General features: G+C 34.5%; 1 protein-coding gene across 3 annotated transcripts in view; it reads right to left on the bottom strand.

Moving 5' to 3' along the window:
• The window catches only part of LOC127850763 (dynein axonemal heavy chain 8-like), a 232,215-nt gene that overhangs the window by 26,710 nt on the left and 179,260 nt on the right, over positions 1-26,245 (bottom strand). For 2 of the 3 annotated variants that reach the window (XM_052384053.1, XM_052384052.1), the window contains exons 71-78: positions 24,844-24,999; positions 24,352-24,507; positions 22,494-22,583; positions 21,892-21,984; positions 21,430-21,534; positions 19,347-19,485; positions 18,750-18,864; positions 16,554-16,744 (exon numbers count right to left, since the gene is read on the bottom strand). In XM_052384053.1, the coding sequence (XP_052240013.1) occupies positions 16,554-16,744; positions 18,750-18,864; positions 19,347-19,485; positions 21,430-21,534; positions 21,892-21,984; positions 22,494-22,583; positions 24,352-24,507; positions 24,844-24,999 (1,045 nt within the window). Of the gene's footprint in view, positions 1-2,615; positions 2,695-4,500; positions 4,654-5,050; positions 5,216-15,485; positions 15,860-16,553; positions 16,745-18,749; positions 18,865-19,346; positions 19,486-21,429; positions 21,535-21,891; positions 21,985-22,493; positions 22,584-24,351; positions 24,508-24,843; positions 25,000-26,245 lie in introns of those variants that run through there. The other variant, XR_008035439.1, reaches the window with a different exon arrangement.

Here is a 26,245-nt window from a genome sequence, read left to right as displayed (position 1 = left end):
TGATTTCGAATTTAATATCTTTCGTATTTTTATTCACATAATCAGCTTGTCTACGTTTCGATTTTTGAATTTGGGCACATACCTTTTTAAATGATTTGTGTTGTTCTTCTAATATTATTTTATGATAATCTTCACCGTGATATTTACATCTAGGCTTTAACAAGTTGTCTATTGGAAGAATAGGGTCTCTATTAAAAAGTAAGAAAAACGGTGTGTGCTTCGAAGTCTCGGATGTACTAAATCTCATTGCCGCTAAAGACATGTTTAAATGTAAGTCCCATTGTTGTACATTTTCTTGAACCCGTTTTGATAGTATATTGTTCATAGTCCCATGTGAACGCTTGTTCATGCCATTAGACGCGGGATGATATATTGTCGTTTTTACGTGGTCAATGTTCATTGATTTTAATGTTTCCGTGAACGCTGTGCTAGTGAATTCTTTTCCGTTATCAGTTATAATTCTTATAGGACAACTATGACGGCAATAAATCTCGTTCATTAACAGGTGTTTTACGCTATCAGAAGATTTATCCGGCGACGGAAACGCTTCTATGTATCCCGAGTATTGATCTACGAAACATATTATATATCTATTTCCAGAAAGCGTTTTCGGATATGGCCCGCATATATCTATGGAAACAACTGAAAACTGAAACTGCGGTATTGAGGTATGCGACGATATGGGAGCTTTAATTGCTTTTAAGTTTCTACTTTGACATATAATGCACTTTGATACATAATCATTTAATTCTTTGAACATTTTAGGCCAGTAATATTTCTTTTAGTGTCTGAAAAAGCCTTTGAGACCCAGGATGCCCGTTTTCATCATGATATTGCTTGACAACTGAACCAGTCAGGTGTTTAGGTACAAAAAGCCTGAGAGTAGGTTCCTCATCTACGTTTGATATGTAGTACAGTATGCCATCAACCGTAATATATCTATCATCTTCATTCTTGTTCTGTTTCCCTAATCTTAATCTCGCTTTGATTTCAGATATGATCCAGAATTCGTTGTCCAGGAATTTCTGTTACATCTCAAAATGTTTGGTGTCCAGGATTTTCACAACATGATACTTAAAATAAAATGATGTGAATATTTGTATTGAAATAAGACGGTTGTACTGTGAAATTGTCAAATTCATATTTAAGATGTGTACCCTTATATTATGATGTTTTGTTTTCCCTGAATTTGGAGATGTAACATGGACTCGATGGAATTTTATGCCTTTAATTTTGGAAATAGATGAACAGTTCTAATGAGATTCATTCCTTTCTTGAATTACCAACAACTTCATGTTCCTAGCATAGATTTTCCACTCCAAAGTGCCATGACATTAAAATATGTGCAATTTTAATCGAAGATGTAACTGGACACAAAAATTGAACATTTATTCAATAAAAAACATTAAAATAATCAAAAGTTTTTCCTTTCTTTGATTCCAAATGAAAGACTAGTTACTTAGAAACATTTAAAACGATAGCAGTTCATAATTCTTGATTATAAATGACAATTCTGACATGTTTTTAGAAATCAGAGACTAACATTGGACGACAAAATGACTCTCGTTATCTCGATGTCAAAGAAATCAGACAAATTGCGAAGAGATAACCGAAGTTTATCCTATTTTCACCTTTTCATGTATGTAGTTTAATGCTGATTGAAAGAAATGCTGAAAGCTCCTATATTTCAGCATTAATTCCAACCTGCATTAAACAATGTTAACTAATTGGTTAGCTAATTGGTTAGTTAATTGGTTCACTTTTCAAAATAAAAAACTAAGCACATTACAGAACTTAAAAGGGGCTAAACACCTTCAAAAATTAAACCACAAATCTGATTTTATATCAATATATGAATGACAAGGAATATTAAACTATATTCAGTGCATATTGACCAATCAGATAAACGGATTTTAACTTGCAGGGTAATAAAAAAATAATAGCTTTTAAGGAGACAGATAGTAATTAACATATTATTTATTCTGAGATTTTCACAGACTAAAACAACAGCAAACTCTAAACTGCAAACATGGTATTTCTCCCTCTCTCTCTGCTTCACTTGTCTTCCTTGTAACCTGGAAATATAGGATGAGTTACATATTTTTAAAATTCAAAACAAGAAGTCAAAATAAAGTCAAAGACGGGGGAAATGCTTCAAAATCTGAGAAAACAAATGTATGTAGGTAAAGGTTTTGTTTATTATAGTGTCACCCCTATTAAAAGGGTAAGTCAGTCTGGCTTATGAGACACTTCCAACTGATTATACCAAGTACCTCCCAACTTCTATCACTAGGCAAGATGCCAGACGGATTTCAGTCACTAACCATTAATTTAACTAGCTCGCGGCTCAGGAACTGGCCATTTTATAATAAGTCCCAAAAGAAACATTTCCTGGACAAACGCTCCCTCTTGGGCTCGAACCTTCAACCTCCCGGTCCCAAGGCGGACACCTTAACCATTAGGCCACAGTACATTTACAATGTACATGTCACAGTTGATGCATACTTAATGTAACATTAAATACTTCAACTTACTTTCAAATCTGTAAAGTAGCCGACGACCTAGCTTGGACACTTTAGGTGGTTCCAACTTTCTCTGGATATCTGATTCAAGGATGGTATGCCTTATTTCATTCATAACCCATGCATTATCTTTATATTTCTTGAAGAATATGACCCACGGCCATTCATCCACCTAAAATGTAATACATGTTTAGTTGTTAACTATTGAGTTAAAGTTGCTGCTTATATAGTAAAACAAAAGCTTCTATACTATTGTTACTTATAACAAGTAAGGTGTTTCTAGCTTTAAAACAAATGCTTGCTTGATTCAATGGCATGTTTAGCTGCTTCCTATTAAATGCTCACTTCAGTACTTAAGTGTTGTTTATGGTTTGGAACAAGAAATTGTCTCATTAAAAAAACACCTTTATTTGAAATTCTGAATTATCTCCAAAAATCAAATTATAAATTTATTAAATATATACATGTATACAAACATATTAAAAGTTTGCCAGACATTGATTTCAAATTTCAAAGACAGTTCAATATAGTTTCAAACTAGAAAGAAAATGAATTCTTAAAAATAACTGTGAATGACATTAACCCTTTGCAGCATATACCCATCTTTTATGTTACTACTCAATTTAAAAAAAACAGTTCCAATGGTACACATTTCATAGACATAACAAATTTTGTTTTGCATACCACTATATAGATTATACCAGTATAAAGATTAGTAGTGAATAGCATGAAACAAGATCAGCCGGCTGATTCATGCTATCCACACATGGCATTTTCAATTTCATTTTATACTGCAAAGGGTTGAAGTACTTGAAAACAATGGAACAGAAACAATAAACTGGACTAACGATTAACCCCAACAAAATGATTACTCACTACACCAGGAAGAAAACTTCTACCATGTTTGATCAATATGTAATCTCCAGCACAAATCCTATGGTAATGATTTAATACAATATTTATATCTATCACCTTAGTCTATTATTTTTTATTAAGACAAGTACCTTTTCAAACACTCATTAGGTTCTACATGTATCACAGTGATCATTTATACATGAACATACATTTCCTGGGTAAGGGTATTCCAATATTGAGTGTATAGTAACTGCTTACTACAATGCTTAAATTAGGGGAAGAGAGAGAGAGAGACCTGCAAGTTGTCTTGAATTTAAAAACTGGGAAAAAAAATATCAGATTAAAATAAACTTCTTAAAGCATAATAAATCTAGTATATAAATGTACCTGATTATCTGTTCAGTATTGGAGCTTGGTGGTTGTCTGGTCACATCATTGAACTTCTTTACAGTTTCATCACTGGGTAACATCTCGACATAGTTACTGGCTGACTGCTTGGTCTGCTTGCTCGCCAACTGCTCGAGTTGGTCACTATCAGAATGCTCTGTCTGGTTTCTGACTGACTGCTCTGACTGGTTGCTGGATGACTGCTCAGTCCAATTCCACAGAGACTGCTCAAGCTCCCTATGGTATAACACATACTTATAAATACATACCTAATACCTTTTTGAATGTTTATGTTTTAAAACAATGTGTATGTATGGTAGAACCACAAACACAGGTAAGTGGAAAGCATCCCACACAGAAGTTCTTACCCCGACTTGGACTCTAACCCACACTGTCAGAGCCCGAGATGATATCTACCATAACCTAAATAACATAACTTAAATATTGTAGCTTTGGTGAAACTAACTATTGAGTATCCGGTTCGAGATCCGGTCGGTTCGAACTTCTTTCCGGCAATGAAAATATGTCACTCACCTACAATACTTAGATTATGTGAGTATGAAGTCAGCGATATGGAAAGAAGTGGTGTAAGTACTGGTGTGAGAAAGCCAGGAAAGCATGGTAGATGCACTGACCGCCATGATATGACCGAAGCTGTTAAAAAGCGACGTAAACCCCATCACTCGTCACAACACTATTCTATTTTCTTAATTAGAATAGTATTAAAATGATGTACCTGAATGAAGTCATCTGGTCACTGGCTATGTGCTCTGTCTGGTCACTGGCTGGCTGCTTGGTCGGGTCATTGGCTGTCTGGTCACTGGATGGCTGCTCGGTTTGGTCAATGGCCGACTTCTTGGTCTGCTTACACAGAGACTGTTCGAGCTCCCTGTCGTAAAACACATACTTATACATACATAAAACTTATGAACACTGAATATGTCTATGTTTATTTGTTTTGAACCAATGTGTATGTATGGTAGGACCACAAACGTACATCAGGTACGTTGAAGGCATCCCAAATCTTGCCCCGACCGAGACACAAACCTGCACTGTGAGGGCCCCGAGAGTTTAGCGACCATAACCTCTGACCAACCCCTATTGCACTTTTAAAAAATGTATCAAAATAATTTAAAACCTGTAGACTTGGTGATCCTAACCATTAAATATTTCGAAGACTATGAATTATGAGGACTTGGCACAACACTATTCTATCTTCTGAGTTGAAATAGTCTTGTGCTGAATCCTTAAAAAAAACTGTTTAAAAATGTATTGAAAAGATGTACCTTAATGAAGTTTTCTGGATACTGGCATACTGCTGGGTCTGGTCACTGGCTGACTGCTGGGTCTGGTCACTGGCATACTGCTGGGTCTGGTCACTGGCTAACTGCTTGGTCTGGTCACTGGCTAACTGCTGGGTCTGGTCACTGGCTAACTGCTGGGTCTGGTCACTGCATCAGACGTAACATGGACATCAATTGCTAGTGTCCAGTTACATCTCTTGGCACAGACATCAGGAAAAACATGTGTTTGTTAAATGCAGATAAAAGAAAAAGCATTGCTGATCAATGTATGAACTTACCTGCACTGCAACCATTTAAAGTACTTATAACACTTTGATGCACATACAACTATTACTTGTGCACATTGAAGATGTAATTTTGACACCAAAACAAAAAAGTCCCTGTAACAAAGACACAACTCATTGCATCAATGTTACATCTTAGAAAGCAAACTCAATTAGAACAGTGTATAGTTAATTTATTGTATGAAATAAATAGGGAAACAACTCAGGATGGAATGGATTAAAAATGTCATGATGATTTTCTTCCCAACAATTAAATGATCAGAAATTGCCTTCTGATAAGACATGGCATGTAACTAGGACACGACGGGTTTCCCAATTAATTGTAGTCCAAGTTACATCCTTTATGTCGAAAATGTAGTCCACGTTACATCTTTTGCTCAAACACTGTATTTGGTTAAACATAACAATTTAAAACATGGAACAGGGTAATCTCTAATTTGTTTCCATCCAGGCACAAGTATGTGGGAAAATATAAGTCGTAGCAGACAACAAAGACGACTAAATGCATTTTCATTCCTAAGATGTAACTTGGACACGACGTCTATTTTGAACATCGCCATTGAATCTTGCAGTTCTGTCGTCCTTTATTCATTTGCATTTTATTTTCGTACCAAAGTCAAATCATAATTCTATTCGAATTACTTTAAAACAATAAAACGATACCTAAGGCATGTCGTTTCACAAAAAAACTCGGATGTTTAAGGCTAGGTTAGGTTATTTCAGACGTAACTCTCTTCACTTACCGAACTCGTGTCGAAGATTCGGCCGGTTTCCAGTCGTTACACCCCCTGGACGTTACACCCCTGGTCATTACACCCACCAAGCCTGGTCATTACACCCACTAAGCCTGGACATTACACCCACCAAGATATTGATTAGATTAGAAAGGTGTTATCAACTTATGAACCACTAATTGGATTTGTCATGTAAGATGACACTGATGAGATTAATGGTTGCTCAAATTATTTAATGACTGTAACAATATGCATCTAAATAATAAATACTTTTTTCAAGAATATACAGACAAAAAAACTTGAAGAAATAAAAATAAAGATAAATTAAATAAATATTTAGAATAAACAAAACACAATCTTAATTCATATACATTTATTTTTATTTCACCATAATGTAATAATATGCATCTACATCATAAATAATTTTTTCAAGAATATACAGACAGAAAAAACTTTGAAAACACAATAAAATAATGATAAATACAATAATTATTTAGAATAAACAAAACACAATCTTAATTCATATACATTTATTTTTATGTTACCATAATGTTATAATATGCATCTAAATCATAAATAATTTTTTCAAGAATAATCAGACAGAAAAAACTTTGAAAATAAATTTCAAAAAATGATAAATAAAAAAAATATTAAGAATAAACAAAACACAATCTTAAATTTATACATTTCTTTTTATTTCACCAAAATGTAATAATATGCATCTAAATCATTAATACTTTTTTTCAGGAATATACAGACAGAAATAACAAAACTAAAATAATATTGCCAAGAAATCCCATTTCACTTTAAACAGTATATACACTTCCTACTAGTGAGATTTCACGATTCTAGACAATTTCTATACTTTATATTCAGCCGCACCGTACAACCTACTCACTAATCTCAAGAGTCCCGATGTACTGATCTCTTTGGCCTCATACTTTCTCCAGGCATCAAAAGTCTTCCTGTCACATTCCCTATACTGGTTTCTTTGCCGTCTGCCAACACTATTATCAACCAGCTGGTCAATGTCCAACTCAGCCTCCAGTGCTTGTTTTCTGAGTGCAGGTACAAGTTTGTAGAATGTCAGTGATCTACCACCAGAAACGCCATTCAAACGTGTGTGAAAGCCTTCCACATCGTTGTTGGTTCTGACATGTAACCCGTATATACACCAACTCTGTATTGGGAAGGTCAAAGACTGAATCCAGGTTGAGTCAATGTAATTGACAAGTTTCCTGAGAGGTTCTGTGTTTGCACGCTGCGCGAGGATAAAAATATCCTATATCTGTTGGTTTCAGTTAGTTTGTTAGATATTGAAATAGAAGTAACATATTGTCACAGTATGATATATAAAATTTTACTGCATACTTTAAAGTGACAGTTGTTTTATTAATTATAATATCATTAAAATTTAAAGTCAGAATTGATAATTAGGGATCATTGAAGAAATCCTTTTTTATATTGAAACACAATTAACAGGAATCTGTCACTTACTGTAGCAATCAAAGCATGTTTTCACAGTTTATGGGAGGGCCCTAATTAGCAATAGTCTGTGTATCTTTTATGGCCCCTAATAAACAGTTAGAGGGTCTTTGTCTGGCCCTAATGTGGCCCAAATAGGTACAATGTTTATCTAAGTGGCCCAGTGTTTGGCCCAGTGTTACTGTTAGTTTTACAAACTGTGTTTCATAAATGATGACACAAAACTGTGTCAATGATTTAAAACACTAAATTGGGGCATGAGTCTTAATGCAACATAAGATAAACTTAATTATTTGTATGACAACAAAAATATATATTACATGTATAATCCCTCATGTCTCTACCCATTTCATTTTTCCTGCATAAATACCATTCTGTTACATATCATATTTTTAGAAAAATTATATTTTTGTTAATAAAATGTAAATCATAAGACCATTAAATTGAATTTTATTTATGTAAAAATAAGAAAGTATTAAATTAGGATTCCAAACTTTCCACATGATGTAGTTTGTTAAAATGTAACAAATAGTTTCTAATTACTAATAATTAATGGATATGTTTTTATAGAGACTAATAATTATATAAGTTATATAAACAGATAAAACACAGATACCAAGTTATACCCAGTAATGTCCATAAGACCATTAAATTGAATTTCATTTATGTAAAAATAAGAAAGTATTATTAGGATTCCAAACTTTCCACATGATGTAGTTGATTAAAATGTAACAAATAGTTATCTAATTATTAAAATTAATGGATATGTTTTTATAGAGACTAATAATTATATAAGTTATATAATTGTGTAGGTTAAAGTTTATAAATGAGTATTAACAAAAATAAATTGGTCAAGAATGGGGCAGCTAATAAGCTTAAACCAAGTTGGTGTTTTAAATTATTTATCAGTTACAAGACCATTTGATAAAAACGGAAAATGCCCTAAGGTCCAAAATCGCATGATGTCATGGAGCTCAAATGATCTAGAATGTTTATAATAGGAAGAAGAAAATGACTTACCAGTATCACCACATCTAATATGCTGCCATAATCCACAATTATCACATGAAACAGCAAAATCAGAACTATTAACACGCTTTTTTTTACAATTTGAATCAATACACCAAAATATTTGTTTTGGGGGCATTTTGACAGAGTAACAATATATACCTATAGTATGATATTCTCTAAAATTGTTCTGGTATATATGGGGACAATGAGTAAAAACAATTTGCATTGAGTATTTGTCTTATTAACTTTGTTACGTTTGATGTTTTGATATTCTTTTGCCACGACATAAAGATGCAATATTCTTTAGAATTCATAAAATCAAACAACAACATCTTCAAATGAATTTTAATAATAATGGTGTGAACAAACTCCTTTAATTTTAGGTGTTATTATTACACTTTGATAATTAACAAATTATTTGAAAAGATCAAAGATAAATGTTTTTCACACCAAAAAATTGTTATTTCCCAATTAACACTGCACATCAATAAGACAGACATTCAGACAAACAAACAATAAAAAACACTTGGACAGACCCCCATTGGACACACATTAAAGCAGAAACACCATTAATCAAGTGAAGTGTGCCCCATGGTAGGTGTGATCACACCTTAGGAACCTAATCAATTATGTTTACATCTTGGTGGGTGTAATGTCCAGGCTTGGTGGGTGTAATGACCAGGCTTGGTGGGTGTAATGACCAGGGGTGTAACGTCCAGGGGGTGTAATGACTGGACACCATTCGGCCATGTTGTCAGCTTTTGTGTACACAAATTCGTTGAATGCGTTCTACGTCATCAAATAATGTGTGCAGTTATTTTCCGGCGCCTTTGCGCAACCGATATGTGAAAGTAAACAGCGTTATCGTAAAAAAAATGATTTTTCGAGACGTAACATTTTGGACACAAAAGGTCGCCCGATTTTATTTTTAGAAATAGCGGAAATGTAACGTTACCCCCCAAATTGATTTATTCTGATGATGATTGTAGGTATTTTGAAGGCAACACCGTACCATTGTAAGCACTGATTAGACACAGACTTAAGTGTAAAACTTATATCTCTAAAGACGTAACAAATTGGACTCGAAAATTACGTCTCGAAGGACCAATTTAAAAATCTATTTTTCTTTTAAATGGTTTACAGAGGCTCTTCTATTTTGTAAGCATGCTTTAGGGGTTCCATCTGTTTATTGATTATTTACTTTGTTCAAGACGTAACTCGGCATAAAGATGCAACATTAAACGCGATTTATGCACTATCAAAAAAAATCTAAAAAAATGTCCACATTTTCACCACATTATGTGGATTTTCCCCTGATCGTGGAAAGCTGTAATTACATTTACCAGTGATGATATTCGCCAGTTTAATGCACTTATCCATGAAATAAGAAACTACATGCACAAACAGCAGGAAGTTAAGGTAAAATGTGATTCTTTGAGATGTAACAGAAATTCCTGGACAGTGAATTCTGGATCATATATGAGGGTCTTTTTCTTGTTCTATTTGCATATTAAGCCCTGATATGTTATCGTTCGACGCTGTGTTGTCGACTGGGAGTGGCTGCGGGGTAATAATATTATCAATTATTTGCTTGTGGTCAATGTTTGTGGAGTCGAATACGTTAATTTCGCGTGTTTGGTCTTATTTATTTGCGAATTAATCGTAAAATGTTTATCGTTAATATCTTATTCTAGTTCTGTTTGATCGCATTGATTATTCTTTATTTTGGTTTTTGGAGGTTGGCTTAGAAAGTCGGCAATAATATTCTTTTTCCCCGGTATATATTCAATTTTGCAGTTATAGCCCCCTATACTTAAGGCCCATAATTGTATTTTCTTGTTTTGCATCGGACTTTCCAGTAAATACTTAAGCGGCTTGTGATCACTCCTTATAACAAATTCAGCATTGTGTAAATAATGGTGCAATTTACTTAGACTGTAAAATCATGGTTCAAACAGAAATCGCAAACCTAAATCAAGCACTTTTCAAGGACTTTTTAAGGCCAATTTTTCATTTTCAAGGCCAAGAACAGTACGTTAGTTTCCTTTAAAAAAATGCATTTTCAAACCAGATTAACACAGTAAATGTCATTTAATTGCTCAAACTCATTAAACTTATTCCATATTAACTCATACATGTTATTTAATTACATACAAATACATGTTTTAATATCCATCCTTAACTCAATGAGTCTCACATATGTATTTACTTTTTAAAGTTATTACAAACAAACACATTGATTCTCAATATCATGTTTTCTGTGTGGGTTTCCCCTTTCTTGTGGCTTTTCAAAGCGCTTTCCCCCATCCCCGGACATCAATGGTCTTCATACATTCTCGACAATGTGCTTTTCGAATGTCATTTGTTTTCTGTACCCAGGAATATTCGGTTAACCACCCTGGTTTGAAACGACACTTACCCATCGCTGCGTTTTCACTCGCGAAAATTGATCACAACGAAGAACCTCTGACGTAGTACACATAATCTGTGACGTGTACACATAACATTTCGTACTCAATACGAAGCTTTTATTTCGTACTCAACTTTTTGCGCGAAGGAATTTATGATAAATTTTCAAATATTTCCCTTTAGAACGATTTAAGTTAATAATTAAAGCGATGATAAAAGTAATTTTGAGCAGAAATAAACATTTTCAAGGCTTTTTTACATGAAATAAGCACTTTTCAAGCACTTTTTCAAGGCCAACCTTTGTTCAAGGGCTTTTCAAGCATAGGACTCATTTTCAAGCACTTTTCAAGCTCTGTGCGAACCCTGAAAATATGCTGTAACATTCTTTTTCAATTGTACTATATTTGCATTGCGTGGGGCTTAATCTGTGCGATATGAAAAATATCGGCTTTTCGCCCACATAATCCCTGGTCTCGTTATTGTCGCATTTTTGAGTCAAACAGGCTCGGACGCATTTATCAGATGCATCAGTATACAATATATAACCTTTTTTTGGATCAGGGTATGAAAAATAAGGGATTTGCGTAAATGAGTCTTTTAATTGTATGAAACTATCTTCGCATTGTTTTGACCATTTAAATTGGACATTCTTTCTTGTGAGATTAATGAGAGGCTCGACTACTTCTGAATACGACCAACAGAATCTCCTATAAAATCCCGCTGCACCTAAGATAGATCGTACATCGCGCACGCACTTTGGCCTAGGGAATTGTCGGAGCGCTTCTACCTTTAACGGATCCGGCCTTATACCGTTTTGATCTATGATGAAGCCTAGATATCTAGTCTCTCTTTGTAAGAATTGACATTTTGCTAGTTTAAGCTTAAGGTTATGTTTACTGAGACTCTGTAGTACCGTATTTACGTGCGCTAAGTGAGATTGCAAGTCAGGTGAGAATATTAGTATATCGTCTAGATATGCCACAGCGAAGCCCTCACAACCTTTGAGTACTTTATTAGCCAATTCTTGAAATATAGCGCCGGCAGAGGAGGCACTGAAGGGCATAACATTAAATTGAAATAGACCCCTGAATCCCGAAGCAAAAGCCGTTTTTTCTCTGTCCTCTTCTTTTATAGGTATTTGCCAATATCCCGATATCAAATCTAAACTGGTGAAATATTTACTTTTACCTAATAACGCCAATATATCATCTATTAATGGTAACGGATAGGCAATTGGTTTTGTAATTTTGTTTAATTGTCTAAAATCAACACAAAACCTTTTCTCGTCTTTATTATCTTTGTTTGAGTCATGGTTATTTTTCTTTTTATCTACTAAAACAATAGGGAAGCTCCACGGACTTCTTGATGGACTTATTATGTTTGCGGCTAGCATTTCGTCGATGGCTTTATCTATGAATACCTTATTGTTTAATGGTGTTCGATACGGTTTCAATTTAATGGGCGGATGATCCCCTGTATCTATGGTAAATTCTATCGCTGAAGTTTGTGTTAATTCTAAATTATTTCTTGCGAAGAGAGTTCTGTGTTTTAAGAGTACCGGTAGAATATTTTCTTTTTGATCTTCGTCTACACGTAAATCTGATAAGATTTCATCTCTAGATAAGCCTGATTTCGGCTGATTATTTTTGATAACTTCTTGTACTGAGCATATTTCATTATCATTTACCGATTTTATTCGCCCTATGGCACAGTGTCGTCTAAGCCTTATTGTTTTGTGCGTATTGTTAATAATTAAAATGGGAAATTGTCTATCACGCGTTGTCTTGACTACTGAATTAACAATTGTTGAACCAGGTTCATTATCAAAGAAAGAATTGCTTATTCCATTGAATTCATAATTTGTATTTGAACGTATGCAGTTTCTTTTAGCTTGAGCAAAGAGTCTATATGCAGTTTGTGGTTTTAACACAGTATGTCTAGTTAATCTCACTATCGTTGAAAGGTGTACATCTTCTTCTAGAGGTACATAACAGTTATCAATCCTCAAACATCCTAAATCAAAGTATAAACGGACACCATTATCTTGTAAAAAGTCTCTTCCTAAAATAACATTTCTATTTATGTTACTTACTACAAAAAACATGTGCTCTTTATATATGCTCCCTATTTTGAATCTCAATTTTACACTTCTGTGGACATGTAATGAATTTCCATTTACCGACTTAAGATTTACTTTTTTTATTATCAGTGCGGGTTTTTGTTTTAACATATCATAAATACGTTTACTCACGATGCTAACTTCAGCACCGTTGTCTATCAGGCTTCTAAATTGAAACCCACCTGTTGAAATAACACAAGAATTTGGACTACCACACAAAGCGATATTATATGTCTCGACTTTTTCTTACCATAGACCCCTTTTTGGTAAGAATTTTCTAGTTTTTTCGATTAATGTACGTTTTTCTTTAAGTACATTCTCTACTAAAGTGTCCTTATTTACCACAATTCCAATAATCAATTTTATCTTTCCAATTTTTGTCATATTCGTTCTTGCGCCTGTTACCGTTTCGATCTATCGTATGACCGTTCCGCCCTACCGTATATGCACTTATCTCGCGTTGCCTACGGCGACAGATTTCAATAGAATGACCATGTTTCTTGCAATATGTGCAAACAATAGATGACCTAATACACTGTAACTCCAATATAGCGCGGTCAATGGGGTCCAAGCCGCGAAACAGCGTTATAACGGGTCCGCGTTATAGGTTTTGAGCTCATTTACTGCAGGGCGCTATAAAAAAACAGGTATAGAATAGCCTATAATATAGGTCATGTATATTGCCATGCTGTGTTGACGCAAATACATGCATATAAACCGAATCGTATCGATAACAGTATACATACCGCAAGCGGCTTTTCTTATGTGCACATTTATCCGATAATCCAATAAAATTGCAACATCACTTAAAAAATAATAATCTTGAACATTAATGACGATATATGTTTAAGAAATTCGTAAACACAACCGTACGCATATATGCCATTTTCAGAAGTGTTAAGAGTACAGTGCATTATGGGGCAGAGCTTTCATTGGACGAGCGACTTTAAATTTAGATTGAATGCAACACGACTCATGTACAAAAAATTGTTTTATTGCGTCATACGCATGCAAAAAACGTGTTTCCTGGGGACTTTCTGAAACCGCGCGAAAATGAAAGTGAAACTCTGTTAACAATTGCCGGTACACTGCGTTCGCATGTAAATAAATCGTCTGCATTATTTAATTTCTTATACACGAACTGAAAGATTAAATGACATAATACTAGAATGATAATGAAATGACAGAAAAAGTTGTTTTATACAGTAGGCAGTATATTTCACAGCCGCTCATTTAATATAGTCAAACTGCAACCATATCAAAGTAAGAATGTTTCAATCGTTTTGAATTACTTGAATTGTATAACTATCCCGCTTGCACTTAACTTATGGAAATTATCGCACTGAACCGCTCTGATGAGGAATACATGTAATAAACACTGACACGCGAGTTTTTCACACCTTTATTGACATTACACAACATTAACACCAATTAGCTGTCGGTGTTGTTTAACCTCGAGGCGATTATAATCGGTTCAACGGACGGTTGAATAAAGCAATCAACATGACTGTGATTGCCGCCATCTTTGAATTGTCTGAAAATACATGAAGTTGCATAATACGGATTTGAATCAGAAATCAAATGGAAGGTTGGAGAAAAAATGGGTGCCAAGCACCCTCCGCGTTATATTGGATTCAGCGTTATAACGGAGCGCTTTATATTGGAGTTACAGTGTATAATCGATATCTGTCTGAATATTATCGGTCGTAATGTTATTAAGTCTATTTACCTGTGATCGCAACTCAAATCTAGCTCTGACACTTTGCTCCTGTATAGCGCTTTTTAAAGCATTTGATAGGGTTGCATGATTTTCGCGCATTAATTTAAGTCTCAAATAATCGTGCCATAATCCGTCTATAAAAATTTCTACTAACTGTTTTTCTATATAGTCTAAATTACCTTCAATATTTTCGTATGCATCAGTCGCAAGAGATAAAAGTCGCTCAGCGTATATTTGAACATTTTCGTCGGTCTTTTGTTTAGTCGTCTTTAATAATGAGAAAGCGTATTGTGGGTCTTGAATTTCTGCAAATCTTAATTTAAGCTGTTCCTTTAAATCTGTCCACGTCCCTGTCGGATCAACAGTCAAAAAACGATGTATGTAATCACTAACAAGCCCTTTACTAGATTGGTAAGCAACAAATTTTAATTTATTCTCATCTAAATTGGTAAGCGTTCCATATTTTTCTATATTTTTAATCCAATTTTTAAATTCTTTTGAATTTCCATCAAATGATTGTACAACCTGTGAAATAGTCTGAGTGCTTATGGCCGTTTTAACATCTTTAATTTGTTCATTCAAATTTTGAAATAACTCAGGGATCATTTGATTTGCCATTTTGATACAAGCGTTAGGAAATAAAACAGTCACTCACCGGAAGTTGCAGAATATGTGCGGTCTGATGTCGTTGTTCCCGGCTCACGGTCGTTGTTACTGGTTACAGAAGTTGCCGAAACGGAGTTTCTTTGCGTTGTTTTTCATGGCTTCGTAATCGTAAGTGGAAGTATTTCTTTGTTCGAAGCCTTGGTTCACAAGCACCATTTAACGTCCTGTGTCCCGTAATCGTTCATAGTTCATAGACGACACATAGTTACTAGCAATGTTCTTTACTCTTAAATTACCAGTGTGTAGCCTATCATTCGATATCTCGTCATGCGCGAATTGCCAAGATGACGAGATTTGCATTAACTACCATTTTCTCGGGTAACGCATGGGACAAGTCGGTCCCTCTCTTTTATGTTGGTTTCTCTGCATAATGTAGGATAAAATATTCAACAACGCCATGTATCAGTTTCTAGTCCAATTTAATGTCTGACTTAACTAATATTTCCGGTTATACAAATACAGTCTGATAGCTACATGATCGTATCTTTCTCGATCCGTACGCCTCCAAGTCTAAACGCTAACTGCCCTATTCCCCTCTAACATTTGCCTCATGAAACTCTGTTATGAATCCCATTGGTCAGTGTTCTATGCGTGTTTATTTCTGATTGGCTGAATTACAACATAGGACTGGGTATGTGCACGCTAATCAGCATTGTGATACAAATAAATAATGCAAATACAGCCTAAGGCTTGTGTCGACAGCATCGTTCTCCCTTTGTTTTTAAACATACACCAGATCCAAATATTTAATCTTTTGACCGTCATGCATACTTGCCACTGATATACTTGTCAATATTTCGTATATAAAGAAAACCCAAATATGTCACCCAATTTCTCATCATTATTTGACATTATTTTAGTAAATATAAATAAAAAATATTTAAGTAAATCTTGTGTTCTTGCTTTCAAATAAACAGATCAAATCTAAAATGCCGGTTCATGACATTGTTGTTTATGTAACTCATTCCCAAAATTTTAGCATGGTTGTTCATTCTTTTTAAAATTTCTGGTATTAAGTTAAAAGAAATAGGCCTGGCATGGACAAAGTTAAGTTTACCTTTGATGAAAGTCTGAAATTCATCATGTTTGACTTTGCCCTGTTGGAGGTCAATCTTTAATGTCATCAGAAGTACAAACAGGAACTTGTGTGACTCATACAGTCCTCGACAAGTGTAGCGGAAGGACTCGTAGGTGAGGTAGTCAATGATGTTTTGTATCCTTTTTGTAGGAACAGGGTTCTTGTCAGATCTGGAATTAACGAGAACTGTCAATGTAATGCCCCAGATATTCCTGTCCAACCTCCAGCTTACTTCTTTATCAGTGGTCATTGCTAGTATAGGTTTTAGAACTTGTTATCCATTAGTGCAAGTTTCTCTCAATGATTTTTTTTCTTGATTCCTGGTATGATAGTCAAGATATGTCCTGTATAAAAAAATCACAAGGGCAAAAACTGTAAAATTATAAAAGCAGAAGTTATGCTTTTTTCCACTCACCTTCTTTTAGATCTGCATATGAAATTTCAAGCTAAAACCTTGTATAGTTTGAACAAGAAATATCTTTAAAAAAAAAAGATAAACGGCGTTGATAGTTCAATGAATGAGATCAAGGATAGGGAATGTCTTTTTCTGAGCAGTTCTTAGCTGCATCACATGCAGTACGGGATGTTAAGCCGAGTTTTCGCAGCTTATTTTACATTATTACATATTGCTGGTCATAAACCTATAGATACAAAACAGAAAACCAAAAGAAGAATGGAAGTAAAATTAAAACATATGAGTCAACCGGCCACACGTGAAGTAACCGTATTTATAGGCGCGTTCTTCGAACAAACCTGTTTTAGTGGTTTGTTGGGCATTGCTATTTGATTCGATTATTAACAGTATTGAGAATCATCACGCTCATGCTTTATACATTAGTCAATATGGTGGAATAATTATTGTTAAATTAATCACAAATAATTTTTATCATTGTATTGTTAAAAACACATTAAGAATCTATTATTGACATACCATAATTATATTGCTGAATATCTTCATTTAACATATTCTGGTCTAAAGAAAATTCCATGTCACCTAGTTCACGGATAGCGTCTTTATTATATAATGATTATTTTACTGGCCGCAAACTCCGGTGATGACCAGTATATAAACTCTGACATTCACACACGAATTGACCCTGGCTGATATCTCGCAGGTTAAAATGCAATGCATTAAAGTGAGACCTCGCTTCCACTGCTCTTTATACTTTTACATGTTAACATGAATATGGAAGTAAGTACTAAATATAAGAACATAGCCTTTAAGTATAAACGCTTTTGCCCTGGCAATCCTCTGAAAAACAAGGTGCACACACAAACTGAATTGATGTCGAGAATTGAGTGTTTAACTGTTCTATTTATTAAGCCTTTTCATTAGAGATAAAATTGTTTCATGCGGTAAAACAGTGTTACAAAGACGCGGATATGTTTCCAATGTTCTGGTGGTATACTCAAATCAGCTAATGGAATAAATAAAGTGTATTCATTTGTACCTAGCCGCGGGAAATTTTATTTGAATTCTATTGGACACTTACAAAGGTCAGGTAAGGTGAAAATCTGGCTTAATACAGCTACACCGAAAAATATACCATACATAATTTCAATGCAATAAATCAACCATAAGAAATATCATTTAAAATATGTAAGACAGAGTTCTGGCTCTTGTACATTGCGCATCCCCTCAATTAGATCTGCTTACCTACTGTATGCAATTTTGAGCTGATTCCTGTGTTAGATTTCAAGTTTTGTTCTGGACACAATTTCAGTATAAAAAGATGGAAATAACTATACAAAAATGGAAGCAAGAGTTATGCCTATTGTTATGTCTATTAGTATGCACTGAGAAATCTATCTACCTATACAGTTTGAAGATGATACCTCTTAGTTTTCAAATAGACTCTTATCAAACTTGAAGTGTACAAGAAAAACAAATCTGAATAACAAAGATTTGCATGCAGTATGTATAAATTGCTTTTGCTAAATGTTCAGTTCTTTTGAAAAACACACTGGACTATTTTAACTGTATAACCACTAAAAAAGAGTACAATTGTTATAATCATACCCTTAAGTCTTTTTTTCAAATGTGTTATATACAGTATGGCAATATTTTAGACTGCTATAATGCAACACATGCCGATAAACAGAAAACAAATCTATAGGCAAAGTAATATTAAAACATTTAAGTGGTCTTTCTGTATCTTTATAACACAGCATTACCTTGCCATGGACAGATCAAATATTCCCAGGAACTGTACCAATGATGTCTGGTACATTCTGTTGACTATAGTCATGTCACACATCAAGAAATACAGGATACTTCCTCTTGTAGCAACTGCAATGGAAACAAAACAATGCGTTATTGAAGTTTATTTATAGTGTATCAGGCATGACTTTTTGGCGCGGTGCTGCTCAACATTTGAAGCAACGCATGACCCTTTTCAGAGACAAAAGCTGCCACACGCCTTTATCAAGAAAAATCTTAATTGCCCCTTGAACAAAATCTTTAGCCTCAATGTCAGAAAAAAACAGCAAGAATTTTCCTCAAAAGATTTATTTCCCCCCAATATTCTCTTTTATGTTTTACAGTAAAATTCAAATACATTTGTAAATATGGTAACATTATTGTTAACCAGAAAGAAACAGTTGAGAACGTTTAAATTACACTACATGAATTTCTGATGAGTGCTAACAGAGCGTCTCGAGCTGTGGCTGAATGACATCAGACTTATCCATTGGTTTGCGAATGAAGTTAAACATTAAAATAAAATAAAATAGTGCAATTTTTGAAGACTAGTATTATACAAAATCCTTTACCTGGCCTAAATTCTTCTCTGGCCTCATTGATTTTGATTTCAGTCTCTGCTGCTACAGTGAGTTTTTCACTGACCTCTGCAGCAGTCACCTTGGTTACTGCCAGTACAGTGATCAGGGACTCATCATCCACTAGGGAACCCTGCAAACAGAATAGTTAGATCCATTCAAAGTTAACTGCGCTCTGGAAAAACTCAGTTTGATTCATGTGTGTAAAGTTTTGTCCCAAATTACCTGTGAAGTCAGCACAGGCTTATCAGGGATGAAACAATGGTATGGTATTTTTGTTGAAAGGAAGTCTCTTATTAGCAAAAATTCCACTTTAGGCGGTAAGTGTTAACCCTGAAAAGCCTGTGCACACTGGGACGAAACTTAACGCACATGCATTTAACCCAACTTTCCCAGATTGATACTCAAGAAGGTTCACAAAGTCAAATGTGTTGTTACTATTGTAGCTAATTTACATGTCTTGTTTGTCAACCTGTTGAACTAAATTTGTCAGGTAAATGTTTTACATATAGAACATTTGTTCATTTTTTGGTGTAAGAGCATGTAACATCTTCACTTGAAAGGGATTCAATTAATACCCTGTACATTGTCTCCATTTCCATATAAGGACTTATTGCATAAGAATTTAACACATTGGCTTGTTATGAATTTAAAGTGATATTATGGGCATTTTTCATTGTTGAATTGAGCTGAAAAGAATTAACAGGTCAAAAGAGTTTGTTTAAATGTGGTTACTGACCAATTATCTGCAATTCATCTTGCTACCAGTTGTTTATAAAAAATATATATCATATTCGATATTTTACATGACTCACCCAGTCCTCTAAGCCGAAATAATCCGTAAAACAAAATTTTGTCTTTGTGTTGTATGAACGAATGTGCATGAAAACTACATTTAGACTCACATCGTACATCGAATCATTTCTGTCGTCAGTTGTCAAAACGAAAGTACGGGTGATATTCAAATGCATTATTTTTCTCTTTCTGGGATATTGTTTTAGTATTTCAATGCTGCATTAACAAATATAAGTGTACATGAAGTGAAAACACCCAAAATAAACAACGGTTGCGATAGACACCTATAAACTGTTAGATGCCCATAATATCACTTTAACCATCATGTACATGATATTGGGCAATCTCACAGGAGCCATAGTCTTTTTTTCACAGTTTCAATACCAGTTTATTGCATTAATATGATATATTTTATCCCATCATCAGACGTGCATTGTCGAAATAAACCACTGTGGAATAAATTTTTCTCTATTTTGGCAGTGCTGAAATATAGCTGTCACACGCAGCGGAGAATGGTCATATTACTCGGAATCAACTATAATCATTTTTAGTAAAATCGAATCAGATTCAACAACACAAACAATTTGATACCAAGATGTAATATATTTTTAACTCATAAAGCAAAAAAAACACTATTAACAAATATTAAGTGCGCGTACTCGTGACGTCATTATTAACACGTCATACGACACAATGCATGTTCTTTCACGCTAAAGCCGCAGTTGTTAAGTGTTTTTTTCATTATTTCTTAAAAATCGGGGACATAGAGGTATGATAAACAGAAAAACAGGTTAGTTACTGATCTTTTTGTAATGTATTAGGCTCGGCATGATTAAAATGATGAAACAATGTTTGCTTAAAATAACTTTGGGATTTTCCGTGTAGTTCGATTTTCCTATTCTTTTTTTAAAGAAATAATTTACGACTAAGAAAATTGATGGGATAAATCTAATACTGTCAGTGCCGAATAAAGCAAAGTTTATTTTGCTCGGCACAAAAATCTGAACCACTCGCCTATGCTGGTGGTTCAGATTTTCTAAGCCTCGCAAAATAAACTTTGCTTTATTCGGCACTAACCTAGTATTCTCTATTAACTGAGAACCAAAAAGCAGTGACTTGCCTTTTTTCTTTACTGATATTTTTCTATAGTTCAATACTATATGGAACAAAAATAAAGCATTGTCACGATTGTGACCAATACCCCACCTAGGTTTGTAAGTTATGTTCATGAGCAAATAACTTAGAAATGTGTGAATTCTATCTTAAGTGGCGTTCAGCTTACCTTTGTACTGGTGAGTTTGTACAGCAGATTGTCCTCCAGTTGTTTCATCTTGCGCTTGTTAGCTGTGACATCCTCCATCAGCTTCACTCTTTCAGCCTCTAATTCCTAAATGCAAAATTCTTCTATAATAAACCATAACAAGCTAGGACAAAACAGTTTTACAGTAAATAAAATGAGTTTTCACTATGATTACATTAATCAATATAATAAATATTACAACAATTAACATTTAAGAAAAAAAATATTCCACAAGGGATACAACTCACATGTATCGGTCCATGAGACCGTCATTCTTGGAAAACTTGGCTAAATGCATGTGCGAAGTGTCGTCCGAGATAAGCCTGTGCAGTTTACACAGGCTAATGTGGTACAACATACTCCGCCTACACAGACTAATCTGAGACTGCAATTTACACACATGCATTAAGCCCAGTTGTCCAAGAATGGAGCTGATATTGTTACCTGTTTCTCTGTGAGTATAACTCTGCCAAGCAGTTGGTCTTCCAGGCCCTTCATGGTGACTGTAAAGTCTATAATGGATGTTCTGGCACTCACCTATTAAAACAATAATAAAGAATTATACAGATAAGATGAATATCTAACTATAACTGTCATTGTCTTGCTTGGAATTGCCCTTCCCATTATTGAGATCTACATACCCATGAAGTTTATACCAAGTACAGTTTGCAATATCTTCCTCATTTAATATTTCATAAATTAACAAAAGATAATAACTCAAAACATAGATGCAAAGTAATGATCATTGTGCCCCATCAAATAGATCTTTCTGGCTATGAAGTAAAATGTTGATACCTCTCATAGTTTTCTGGGTATGTTTGAGACAAAAAAATCTGAAAACAAAACAACAGACAGACAACCTTAATCTAATATTCCCCACATACAACTTAATTGTGCTGTGGGGTATAAATATTAACATCTTTATTAAAATGTTTAAGAGGATTATTAAAGATGCACATTTTCTTAATTTTGAATGGTAACCATTTAACATAACAGGTCTCATGGAAAAACAACTTGTGGTAGATTTACCAGAGAGGAAATGTTACCTCTGGTGTGTATGCTGGGTTGGCCAACTTGGTGGTGATGTATAAATAGAAACCCTTCATTATGTCACATTCCTTGTCACCAACTTTCACCTACAACAGAAATAGTTTTATGAATTTATTGCACATGTTGTTGTTTTTTTAAGAAATCAATGGGCCCCATGTATTTCGAGTTAAATTTTTATTTCAACAATAAAACAAAAGCTGTCTCCATAGGATGACATATGCCCCCAAAAAAGCTTTGATAGTTATGTAAGACAGAACAACTTTTCAAAACCTAAATGCCGACCCTAACTTCAAGGTCATGGCCACAGAGGTCAAGAATTGTGTGTGTCTGGTAAGGTCTTTTCCATATACACATGCATACCAAATATGAAGGTAACATCTGAAGCAACATATAAGTATTAAGCATTTTTGGTTACCTAAACGCAGATTTCGAAACCTAAACGAGGACTCTAAGTTCAAGGTCAAAGGGGTTAAAATTTGTGTGCATATGGAAAGGCTTTGTTCATATACACATGCATACCAAATATGAAGGTACTTCTTATGAGCATTTTTCGAAACCTAAATGCAGACCCTTTGTTCAAGGTCAAGGTGAAAGGGGTAAAAATTTGTGTGCGTATGGAAAGGCCTTATCCATATACACATGCATACCAAATATGAAAGTTACATCTGAAGCGACATAGAAGTTATGAGCTTTTTTCAAAACCTAAATGCAGATTTCGAATATAATCGTGGTCCCTAAGTTCAAGGTCAAGGTGAAAGGGGTTACAATTTGAGTGCGTATGGAAAGGCCTTGTTCATATACACATGCATACCAAATATGAAGGTACTTCTTATGAGCATTTTATGAAACCTATATGCAGATTTCGAAACCTAAACGCCTAAATTCAAGGTCAAGGTGAAAGGGGTAAAAATGTGTGTGCATGTGGAAAGGCCTTGTCTATATACACTTGCATACCAAATATGAAGGTTACATCTGAAGCGACATAGAAATTATGAGCATTTAAAAAAAAAGTGTGACAGACAGACGGACGAACAGACAGACGAACAGTGCAATCACTATATGCCCCCGAAACCTTCGGGGGCATAAATAAAAAACACAGTATAACTGCAAAAAATAACTCACAAATAGAATATTTCAGTATGTAACAAGTTTTAAGTATCACTTACAATGAGCATCCCAAAAAGACATGTAATTGTTTGCTAATTCACTTTTTTTTCTTTTGGATAGTATTACATACACCAGGCATTCCAAAAAGACATGTAATTGCTTGCTAATAAACATATTTTTTTTATTTTGGAAGGCATTATTCTCGTAGATATGAGATTCTGAACAATTTTACACACCAGATGTTATTTGTGAAATTATAGGGGTATTGATAAAACCAGCTAGTGCAAAGCTTAAGTACCATTTTACTATTACTTTATATGCCAATCAACACTTTCCAAACAAATTGTGAATTATAAATTACCTTAATTTTACATGTGACCTTGGATCCTTGTTTTTGCCCTGGAAATTCTGTCTTATCATGCTTATCACTTATTGCAAGCTGCTTTAAAATCAATCCATTCTGGATGAACTAGACAAAGTATAAAGTGCTAATTTCCTTAAATTGATATTTAACCTTGAATTTTACCCTTGTACTTGGACGTGGTTCTAACTCCATTATACCGATGACTAAAGGCAAGTTATTTGCAAATCCATCCATACTGGACAAAGTTATGCTATGGACAATTATATTAACTATGTCTGCCCACTGCAGCAAGCCTGCTTGGACAGTCGTTTTTTTAAACAGGTAATATTAAATATACGAATGCATTATAATTTTAAGCATTGATGAATGTGCAGCACAAATACCTTGAATGTAGATCCGGACTTAATGAAGTTTTTCTCGAGCACGTTATCCAAGGCTGGATCTAGTTCCTCCATTACATCCTCAATCAACAATGGGCGACCCAGTGACAAGGAATCCTCAAGGTGGGAGCGGAAATACTTGTGGTTTAGAGATGTCAACTGCACAGGGAATGTGTACATGAAAGGTAGCAAAGAGAGAGTATTTTAACATGCATGCTGAATTTTGTCAAAAACAAATGCTTGCATTTTCAATCTAACAAATTGTTTTGGTTGATTGTATATCGGAAGATCACTGACTATCTAATTAATAAATATGAAGAAGCGAAAAAGGCAGTAGAAAAGAAGAAAATCCTCGCACAAGTATGTGGCCTGGCAGGGGATTGAACTCGCAATCCTTTAATTAGTAGTCCTACAAACTCACCGAGCCAACCTGTTGAACAATCAAACAAACCAACAAGATAAATGCAACCCATTTGTGTACTTATTGATTGTTACCTGTAATTCACGTTCCTTTTCCCTATTCCTGATCCAGTTCTTTCCCTGGCCCTGTGGGTCTATCAGCAGAGGGTATCTGGTGGCCTTGGTAGTGATAATACCATTCTGTACAGACAGGTCATCATTTGGCAGACCCTGAATGTTCCATTCACCAACCTGAAATAGCACACAGCCCTTGAATGTAGAGTGCAGACATGGGGAAATGCAATATCGTCGGACTTACTGTCCGGTAATTTTTGCTTCCAAATATTGTAACCGTCTTGCAGTTTTTACAACAATTATATTTTGTGATTACCGGTTCATGATATTTCCGGAAATAAAAAGGTCATTCTCGTCAAATTTCATGAAATGTGTCTGGGAACGAGACTTTGACCCCTTTGGCGCTGACGTTGTTAACGAGAAAAAATGTTACAAAGTCGTGACAACTTTTTCGTGTAATTTTCACACGCATTTATTGCGAAGATTATCTGATTTCTTTTATTTATTTTCCGAAGCAATCAAAGAATTAACTTAGGAGTGATTATGTTAAGGTTTTTTAACGAAAACATTAGTATAGTTTAACCAATAGCTGATTAATAACCCGTCGTACACTACGGCACGGTGTGACCGCAGCATTTACTGGATAAACTTCCTTGTTTTAAAAGGTTAGTTTTGCTTTCTTTTTTGGTTGTATTTCTGTCAAACAATAGGAAATTCTTCTGCAAATAATGTATTCAATATTCATTGAAGCACATCTAGTGTTTATTGCCACTGTTATAATTGGGTTGGCTTTACAATTTGTGATTGTACGTGATAATTGGAATTTTAACACAAAAGTTGTCTAAAAATGTCGTTTGGTTTGTGATTCAATGACAGTTACGTGAAGTTTTTAAAAGAATGACATGCCAAAATAGTGACATTTATTCTCAACAATCTACCATTCCATACGAATTGTCACAAACTGATTACGTATTTTTAAATGAGCTTGCACAAGTTGATCAGTTATCCAAATAATACAACATTAGTGATGAATTGTTTTCAAAACAGCGCTTTATGAAATTTGCCTTGTTGTGATGTCTTAAATGCTGAACATTCATTTATATGGTGCTGCACATATTGGGAAACAACTATTAAAATATGTACAGGTATATACATTTTATAATTCACTTAATTCAATTGGGCGAATTTTGTTTACAGTTGCAGAACCATGTTAACTAGATGCCACACAACACTTCTCATGGGATTTTGCCCAGTCTGTGCACTACCCTCATCACGCTATGCAAGTGGGACAGATCTACTTTGCCACACCAAGAAAGTGCCATGTGTTTGGGATGTGCGCTGAAGGAACAGGTATGTTATGGTTATGCTTGGTTTAAAATATCTTCACAATATGTAATTGTTATAACATTGCACTACAGCGATT

Source organism: Dreissena polymorpha, chromosome 11 (assembly GCF_020536995.1).
Source record: "Dreissena polymorpha isolate Duluth1 chromosome 11, UMN_Dpol_1.0, whole genome shotgun sequence".
NCBI classification, from domain to species: domain Eukaryota; kingdom Metazoa; phylum Mollusca; class Bivalvia; order Myida; family Dreissenidae; genus Dreissena; species Dreissena polymorpha.
The sequence above is the reverse complement of the archived record's forward strand: the minus strand, read 5'-3'. Positions and strand labels throughout refer to the sequence as shown.